This window comes from Oncorhynchus gorbuscha, linkage group LG16, assembly GCF_021184085.1.
Source record: "Oncorhynchus gorbuscha isolate QuinsamMale2020 ecotype Even-year linkage group LG16, OgorEven_v1.0, whole genome shotgun sequence".
Lineage (NCBI taxonomy): Eukaryota > Metazoa > Chordata > Actinopteri > Salmoniformes > Salmonidae > Oncorhynchus > Oncorhynchus gorbuscha.
The window spans coordinates 26,221,426-26,231,425 of record NC_060188.1 but is presented as its reverse complement, the minus strand read 5'-3'; the positions used below and the strand labels follow the sequence as shown (position 1 = coordinate 26,231,425).

At 48.3% G+C, this 10,000-nt stretch overlaps 1 protein-coding gene across 1 annotated transcript in view; it reads left to right on the top strand.

Annotated features, from left to right (window-relative positions):
• LOC123999737 (SH3 and cysteine-rich domain-containing protein 2-like) overlaps positions 1–10,000 on the top strand; it is a 41,580-nt gene that overhangs the window by 24,065 nt on the left and 7,515 nt on the right. Inside the window, exons 3-8 of the mRNA XM_046305769.1 lie at positions 543–633; positions 1,477–1,582; positions 5,374–5,458; positions 5,572–5,641; positions 5,830–5,918; positions 6,131–6,219. Coding sequence (XP_046161725.1) covers positions 543–633; positions 1,477–1,582; positions 5,374–5,458; positions 5,572–5,641; positions 5,830–5,918; positions 6,131–6,219 — 530 coding nt within the window. The remainder of the gene's footprint in view (positions 1–542; positions 634–1,476; positions 1,583–5,373; positions 5,459–5,571; positions 5,642–5,829; positions 5,919–6,130; positions 6,220–10,000) is intronic.

Here is a 10,000-nt window from a genome sequence, read left to right as displayed (position 1 = left end):
TAGATAGATAGATAGATAGATAGATAGATAGATAGATAGATAGATAGATAGATAGATAGATAGATAGGATAGCTCATCTCAATGTCAGCACACAGGGAAATCAACATCTCCATTGAAACAGTCCCCGTGCCTAATTCGGTGTGAAATTGTTTGTGTGTTCTGTGTGCAGTTGGGAACGTGTAAGTGGGCTGCGTGCTTGTGTGAGTGCTTCAACATGTGTGTGTGAGTGTGCGTGCGTGTGCCCGCGCAAGGTTGCGCGTCGAGACCCCGGCAGCAGGTTTAATTGATTCACAATTAAGCCAGAGAAAACACAGTGATGCTAGCAATATTACTTCTCGCAGGATACTCATGTATTGACTTTTGGCAACTGTTGGTCAGACTGTTGCTGCTAAGTCCGCCCTAATCTCGTCCTCTCGCTCCACTTCAATTACTGTAATGTAATTCTATAAATTAGCTGAATAAAAACCCAGAACTACAGGCTATAAAAATGAATGAATGTAAACATAAAATCCATATTATTCTCCCTCCTCTGTGTGTGTTAGTCTGGGGTCGGGGCCTTCAAGCGGAACTTCAGCTCTCCCATGCTGGTCAACGAGCAGCTGGCTGTCGTCAAGGAGGTGCTGCCCACCCAAGGTGAGCATGCCCAGTAAAGAAAACGTGTGTGTGTGTGTGTGTGTGTGTGGATTTGTGTATCTGCATCCATGTGTGGAGTGTCGTGCATGAAGACGTGTGTATTCTGCACGTGTCTATCTGCATGTGTGTGTCGTGTCCTAGCCCTGAGAGGAAGTGGACGTGATTAAAGTCCTTCACCCTATAGAATAGATCCTTACGAATAAAGGCCAGCTCTCATTCCACCTGCTGTCCTTTCCTTCTTCCCTGTTTCCTTCCTCCTTCCGTCCATCAGTGTTCTGTTAACCTTGTGTTCCAAAATGGGACCCTATCCCCTTGGCACTATAAAGGCAACGGGGTGCTGTTTGGGACTCACCTTGGGTCTGAGCCAGGGCAGGCTGGGATTATCACCTGTCATTACACACAGCAGGTAGTACAGAACAGCCCACCTCGATGCCATTACAGTGACTGTTGAGCAGGGAAATGACTGGTTTAAATTGACGGAGCTCTACCTGGAACAGCAAATCAGTCCCAAATGATTCTCACTCTGACCGAAACTGAAAAAACATCAACTCAATACAGCCTCTACCACTAATGCTTGACTTTCATCTCACAGAGCACTGAAACGACAATGTACTTCCTGAAAATACAATGTGCAAACTTGTAAAGAGCCTTGGACTTCACTGGTGCCCTCTGCCAGATCTTCAGTAGGTCACTGTCTGTCTGGGACTGGGTCATTACACCTATATTTAGAGCTCTGGGCTGGGCCTCCCTTAACGTCATTTATGACAGCAGTTCCCAATCTCTGATGCTGCTTGTCTGTGCGTGTGTTCCTGTAAAGGTTTAAATATCTGTGTGTGTTTTCAGGGGCAGGCCGGGGGCGTGGGGTGGACCCTATTTACGCAGCCCTGCGCTATGGGACGTCCCTGGCACAGATGAGCCGCTCCAGTTTTGGGAGCGTGTCCGAGTTGACGTCACATTTACACATTACATTACATTTAAGTCATTTAGCAGACGCTCTTATCCAGAGCGACTTACAAATTGGTGCATTCACCTTATGACATCCAGTGGAACAGCCACTTTACAGTGCATCTACATATTTTAAGGGGGGTGAGAAGGATTACTTTATCCTATCCTAGGTATTCCTTAAAGAGGTGGGGTTTCAGGTGTCTCCGGAAGGTGGTGATTGATTCACGCTGTCCTTAGGGAGTTTGTTCCACCATTGGGGAGCCAGAGCAGCGAACAGTTTTGACTGGGCTGAGCCTGTACTTCCTCAGTGGTAGGGAGGCAGCAGGCCAGAGGTGGATGAACAGTGCCCTTATTTGGGTGTAGGGCCTGATCAGAGCCTGGAGGTACTGAGGTGCACAGCTCCGTGGCAAGCACCATGGTCTTGTAGCGGATGCGAGCTTCAACTGGAAGCCAGTGGAGAGAGTGGAGGAGCGGGGTGACGTGAGAACTTGGGATTGAACACCAGACGGGCTGCGGCGTTCTGGATGAGTTGTAGGGGTTTAATGGCACAGGCAGGAGCCCAGCCAACAGCGAGTCAGTAATCCAGACGGGAGATGACAAGTGCCTGGATTAGGACCTGTGCCGCTTCCTGTGTGAGGCAGGGTCGTACTCTGCGGATGTTGTAGAGCATGAACCTACAGGAACGGGCCACCGCCTTGAAATTGTCCAGGATCACGCCAAGGTTCTTAGCGCTCTGGGAGGAGGACACAATGGAGTTGTCAACCGTGATGGCGAGATCATGGAACTCCTGGGAGGAAGAGCAGCTCCGTCTTGGACAGCTTGAGGTGGTGATCCGTCATCCACACTGATATGTCTGCCAGACATGCTGCGATCACCTGGTCATCAGAAGGGGGAAAGGAGAAGATTAATTGTGTGTCACTCTGCATAGCAATGATAGGAGAGACCATGTGAGGTGTGACAGAGCCAAGTGACTTGGTGTATAGCGAGAATAGGAGAGGGCCTAGAACAGAGCCCTGGGGACACCAGTGGTGAGAGAGCGCATGGTGAGGAGACAGATTCTCGCCACGCCACCTGGTAGCCTGTCAGGTAGGACGCAATCTTATGGGCCACGCCGGACCCAACTCGGAGAGGGTGGAGATGAGGATCTGATGGTTCACAGTATCCAATAGGTCTGATGAGAGCAGAGGAGAGAGAGTTAGCTTTAGCGGTGCGGAGCGCCTGTGATACTGTCTCAGTTGAATGACTAGTCTTGAAACCTGACTGATTTGGATCAGAAGGTCATTCTGAGAGAGATAGCGGGAGAGCTGACCAAGGACGGCACGTTCAAGAGTTTTGGAGAGAAAAGAAAGAAGGGATACTGGTCTGTAGTTGTTGACATCGGAGGGATCGAGTGTAGGTTTTTTCAGAAGGGTGCAACTCTCGCTCTCTTGAAGACGGAAGGGACGTAGCCAGCGGTCAGGGATAAGTTGATGTGAGAAGAGAGGAGGGGATAGGGTCAAGCGGGCAGGTTGTTGGGCGGCCGGCCGTCACAAGACACGAGATTTCATCTGGAGAGAGAGGGGGAGAAAGAGGTCAGAGCACCACTGTGATGTCGTTTGACTTAGCAAACACGGATGTCTGACATCTGCAGAGAGGGAGGAGGGGGGGGAGGGGGGAGGAGGATTCCAAAGAGCTTCCTAGGGTTAGAGGCAGATGCTTGGAATTTAGAGTGGTAGAAAGTGGCTTTAGCATGAAAGGATGCCAGGTCAGGGAGGCGAGTTTTCCTCCATTTCCGCTCGGCTGCCCGGAGCCCTGTTCTGTGAGCTCGCAATGAGTCGTCAAGCCACGCAGGGAGGACCGAGCCGACCTGGAAGATAGGGGACATAGAGAGTCAAAGGATGCAGAAAGGGAGGAGAGGAGGGTTGAGGAGGCAGAATCAGGAGATAGGTTGGAGAAGGTTTGAGCAGAGGGAAGAGATGATAGGATGGAAGAGGAGAGAGTAGCCATCGACCATCCGAGCAGTGCCCAGACTTGGAGGAGTTGCAATGAGGTTAGTGGAAAAAACAGCATCTAGTAAAGATGAGGTCGGCGTATTGCCTGCCTTGTGAGTAGGGGGGAAGGTGAGAGGGTGAGGTCAAAAGAGGAGAGGAGTGGAAAGAAGGAGGCTGAGTCAAAGGTAGACGTGGGGAGGTGTCATGTGACCCAAAAGGAGCTTATCAAGGCATCAAGCTCATTGATGAACAGGGACCTGGAGGGCGATAAATGCTGTTATCAAAGGGCTGGTAACTGTGACAGCATGTGACCCAGATCCCACATGCTCCATCACACCACCCCGCTGACCAGAAGCTCTCGGGGTGTGCGATGGGCGGACGAAGACCCATGTTTCTGTCAGTGCCAAGAAGTCCATGGCTGAGATGAACTCTGCCTTGTTGGCTGCAGATCTCCTACCGGAGACCTGGAACTCCACGTGGGTCGTGCGCTGGGATCACCAGATTAGGGTGGCAGCGGCCACGCGGTGTGGAGCGTTTGTATGGTCTCAGAGAGGAGAGAACATAGACAGACACATAGTTGACAGGCTACAGAAGAGGCTACGCTAATGCAAAGGCTGCATGTGACCCTCAAATGTTCTCCACTTATTGACTAAAATGATTAAAATGATCACCTGAAGTAGGCATGTGGCTGCGTTGTTGACTTTGAGCTGGCAGTGGCTGCGTTGTTGACACTACACTAATCAAGTTGTTCCGTTGAGTGTAATAGTTTCTACAGTGCTGCCACATGCGTTACGTTGCGTTAAAAGAACCATCACTATGTAGCTGCATGTGACCAAACAAATCAAACAGTCACCACCTGTACCATGGAGACACGCGGCCTGTTAATTAGTGGCTCTATAGAGGGGGCCTTCACCTTCATGTGACCCTGTACCCAATCATGTGACCCAATCTTCACATGCTCCATCACCTGCATGTGACCCAATCTCCACATGCTCCATCACCTGCATGTGACCCAATCTCCACATGCTCCATCACCTGCATGTGACCCAATCTCCACATGCTCCATCACCTGCATGTGACCCAATCTCCACATGCTCCATCACCTGCATGTGACCCAATCTCCACATGCTCCATCACCTGCATGTGACCCAATCTCCACATGCTCCATCACCTTCATGTGACCCTGTACCCAATCATGTGACCCAATCTCCACATGCTCCATCACCTGCACGTGACCCAATCTCCACATGCTCCATCACCTGCATGTGACCCAATCTCCACATGCTCCATCACCTGCATGTGACCCTGTACCCAATCTCCACATGCTCCATCACCTGCATGTGACCCAATCTCCACATGCTCCATCACCTGCATGTGACCCTGTACCCAATCTCCACATGCTCCATCACCTGCATGTGACCCAATCTCCACATGCTCCATCACCTGCATGTGACCCAATCTCCACATGCTCCATCACCTGCATGTGACCCTGTACCCAATCTCCACATGCTCCATCACCTGCATGTGACCCTGTACCCAATCTCCACATGCTCCATCACCTGCATGTGACCCAATCTCCACATGCTCCATCACCTGCATGTGACCCTGTACCCAATCTCCACATGCTCCATCACCTGCATGTGACCCAATCTCCACATGCTCCATCACCTGCATGTGACCCTGTACCCAATCTCCACATGCTCCATCACCTGCATGTGACCCAATCTCCACATGCTCCATCACCTGCATGTGACCCTGTACCCAATCTCCACATGCTCCATCACCTGCATGTGAGCCTATTTCTCTTGTCCTGTTGTGTTTCTAGCAATACCAGCAAATCTCCCTCACTTCAACTAGCGTTCTCATCTACAGTATATCTGGATGACTCAGAGCCTGAGAGTCTGTTCTCGGTCAACTTACCTGGTAAAATTAGGGTTTGACGTAGAAAAGTACAGAAACACATTTAGTATCTCGATGTGTCCCGAGTTTGTCCTCTCTCACTCTGTTCCATCTTTTTTGTCAGGGTGAAGGAGGAGAGGAGGGGGAGCAGAGGCAGTACAGCATGGAGGAGGAGATGCCACAGGAGACAGGGGGTAAGAACACGTGTGTGTGCCTGTTCGCATGTGTGTGCCCTCGTGTATTTATGTGTGTGTGTGTCTGTTCGCGTGTGTGTGCCCTCATGTATTTATGTGTGTGTGTGTGTGTGTCTTGAGTATGTACATCCTTGCTTGCTGTCTGACCTGATCGTTCAGGCTGAGTGACGCATCTCCTTGTCTGTCAGATCTGCCTCCGTGTGAAAACGAGAAGGCGGAACCTGAGGGTGGGGACAGCGAGCAGCTCCAGGAGCCTGTAGAGGAAACCAGTGTGAAGGTACACACACACACACACACACACACACACACACACACACACACACACACACACACACACACACACACACACACACACACACACACACACACACACACACACACACACACACACAGTCCTCTTCCTGCTAACTGACCTTATGTTCAGAGACACTATATTTAACTGAAACGTTTTTCCGTCTGTATTCCTTCTCCCTGTCTGTGTCCATCCAGGTTCCCAGGCGTATTGAGGTTCACTCCATCCACACGTATGTAGCGCTCTTCAAGTTCCTGCCTCAGGAGCACAACGACCTCGGACTAGAGTGAGTGATTGAATGGGGTCTGTTTGTGTGGGTTTGTGTGTCCGTCCCGGTATTCTACAGCATCTGTCATTTCTTCAAGATTAAAACATCCCTGCCATCTGTAGAAGGGACAATGTGAAGGAACCATTAAGGCGGTGCAGCCTGCTAATGATAAAACACAGCGACAATTACCGCCCACACATACACACTGTCCACTTTGGGGTGGGGTGGGGGCTGAATGATAAAGACACTGAAAATGAATTAGAGATGAAAGGATGAGGAGAAATATGGAGGGACGAGATGGAGAGAACAGCTTGAAACAGACATGAGCACAGAGAGAGGGGGAAAACAGGGGGGCGGGGGAAGGGAGAGACAAAACAGATGCAAAGAATGCCAGCAGAACAGGGAGTGAGAGGAAGAGGAGGAAGGAAGGACAGGGATGAGGGAGGAAAGATAGAAGAGTATAAAGGTCAGGATGTGTGTTAGGGAGAGAAGAGAGCTGTGGGTGCAGGTAATAAAGAGGTACATCGCCATGGGGATGGTTCACAGCCATCTGGTGTCTCACGGGTCTGTGTGTGTGTGTGTGTGTGTGTGTGTGTGTGTGTGTGTGTGTGTGTGTGTGTGTGTGTGTGTGTGTGTGTGTGTGTGTGTGTGTGTGTGTGTGTGTGTGTGTGTGTGTGTGTGTGTGTGTGTGTGTGTGTGTGTGTGTGTGTGTGACAGGCCAAGACGATCAAATAGGGCAGCAGGGAGAGCAGAGCAGACACCCAAGGGACTTCATAGAGAGAACTTGTGTAATGGGGACAGTACAGTAGCATCTGTGTATACAGTACTGTAGCTCTGTGTATACAGGACAGTACAGTAGCTCTGTGTATACAAGACAGTACAGTAGCTCTGTGTATACAGGACAGTACAGTAGCTCTGTGTATACAGGACAGTACAGTAGCTCTGTGTATACAGGACAGTACAGTAGCTCTGTGTATACATTACTGTAGCTCTGTGTATACAGGACAGTACAGTAGCTCTGTGTATATAGGACAGTACAGTAGCTGTGTGTATACAGGACAGTACAGTAGCTCTGTGTATACAGGACAGTAATGTAGCTCTGTGTATACAAGACAGTACAGTAGCTGTGTGTATACAGGACAGTACAGTAGCTGTGTGTATACAGGACAGTAATGTAGCTCTGTGTATACAAGACAGTACAGTAGCTGTGTGTATATAGGACAGTACAGTAGCTCTGTGTATACAGGACAGTAATGTAGCTCTGTGTATACAAGACAGTACAGTAGCTCTGTGTATACAGGACAGTACAGTAGCTCTGTGTATACAGGACAGTACAGTAGCTCTGTGTATACAGGACAGTACAGTAGCTGTGTGTATACAGGACAGTACAGTAGCTCTGTGTATACAGGACAGTACAGTAGCTCTGTGTATACAGGACAGTACAGTAGCTCTGTGTATACAGGACAGTACAGTAGCTCTGTGTATACAGGACAGTACAGTAGCTGTGTGTATACAGGACAGTACAGTAGCTGTGTGTATACAGGACAGTACAGTACAGTAGCTCTGTGTATACAGGACAGTACAGTAGCTCTGTGTATATAGGACAGTACAGTAGCTGTGTGTATACAGGACAGTACAGTAGCTGTGTGTATACAGGACAGTACAGTAGCTCTGTGTATACAGTACAGTAGCTGTGTGTATACAGGACAGTACAGTAGCTGTGTGTATACAGGACAGTACAGTAGCTGTGTATATACAGTACAGTAGCTGTAGTGTATATAGGACAGTACAGTAGCTGTGTATACAGGACAGTACAGTAGCTGTGTGTATACAGGACAGTACAGTAGCTGTGTGTATACAGGACAGTACAGTAGCTGTGTGTATACAGGACAGTAGCTCATATAGGACAGTACAGTAGCTGTGTGTATACTCTGACAGTACAGTAGCTGTGTGTATACAGGACAGTACAGTAGCTGTGTGTATACAGGACAGTACAGTAGCTGTGTGTATAGGACAGTACAGTAGCTGTGTGTATATAGGACAGTACAGTAGCTGTGTGTATACAGGACAGTACAGTACAGTACAGTAGCTCTGTGTATACAGGACAGTACAGTAGCTCTGTGTATACATTACTCTGGACAGTACAGTAGCTCTGTGTATACAGGACAGTACAGTAGCTCTGTGTATACAGGACAGTACAGTAGCTGTGTGTATACAGGACAGTACAGTAGCTGTGTGTATACAGGACAGTACAGTAGCTGTGTGTATACAGGACAGTACAGTAGCTCTGTGTATACAGGACAGTACAGTAGCTGTGTGTATATAGGACAGTACAGTAGCTGTGTGTATACAGGACAGTACAGTAGCTGTGTGTATACAGGACAGTACAGTAGCTGTGTGTATACAGGACAGTACAGTAGCTCTGTGTATACAGGACAGTACAGTAGCTCTGTGTATACAGTACATTATCTCTGTGTATACAGTACAGTAGCTGTGTGTATACAGGACAGTACAGTAGCTGTGTGTATACAGGACAGTACAGTAGCTGTGTGTATACAGGACAGTACAGTAGCTGTGTGTATACAGGACAGTACAGTAGCTGTGTGTATACAGGACAGTACAGTAGCTGTGTGTATACAGGACAGTACAGTAGCTCTGTGTATACAGGACAGTACAGTAGCTCTGTGTATACAGGACAGTACAGTAGCTGTGTGTATACAGGACAGTCTGTGTATACAGGACAGTACAGTAGCTGTGTGTATACAGGACAGTACAGTAGCTGTGTGTATACAGGACAGTACAGTAGCTGTGTGTATACAGGACAGTACAGTAGCTGTGTGTATACAGGACAGTACAGTAGCTCTGTGTATACAGGACAGTACAGTAGCTCTGTGTATACAGTACATTATCTCTGTGTATACAGTACAGTAGCTGTGTGTATACAGGACAGTACAGTAGCTGTGTGTATACAGGACAGTACAGTAGCTGTGTGTATACAGGACAGTACAGTAGCTGTGTGTATACAGGACAGTACAGTAGCTGTGTGTATACAGGACAGTACAGTAGCTGTGTGTATACAGGACAGTACAGTAGCTCTGTGTATACAGGACAGTACAGTAGCTGTGTGTATACAGGACAGTACAGTAGCTGTGTGTATACAGGACAGTACAGTAGCTGTGTGTATATAGGACAGTACAGTAGCTCTGTGTATACAGGACAGTACAGTAGCTGTGTGTATACAGGACAGTACAGTAGCTGTGTGTATACAGGACAGTACAGTAGCTCTGTGTATACAGGACAGTACAGTAGCTCTGTGTATACAGTACATTATCTCTGTGTATACAGTACAGTAGCTGTGTGTATACAGGACAGTACAGTAGCTGTGTGTATACAGGACAGTACAGTAGCTGTGTGTATACAGGACAGTACAGTAGCTGTGTGTATACAGGACAGTACAGTAGCTCTGTGTATACAGGACAGTACAGTAGCTCTGTGTATACAGTACATTATCTCTGTGTATACAGTACAGTAGCTGTGTGTATACAGGACAGTACAGTAGCTGTGTGTATACAGGACAGTACAGTAGCTGTGTGTATACAGGACAGTACAGTAGCTGTGTGTATACAGGACAGTACAGTAGCTGTGTGTATACAGGACAGTACAGTAGCTGTGTGTATACAGGACAGTACAGTAGCTGTGTGTATACAGGACAGTACAGTAGCTCTGTGTATACAGGACAGTACAGTAGCTGTGTGTATACAGGACAGTACAGTAGCTGTGTGTATATAGGACAGTACAG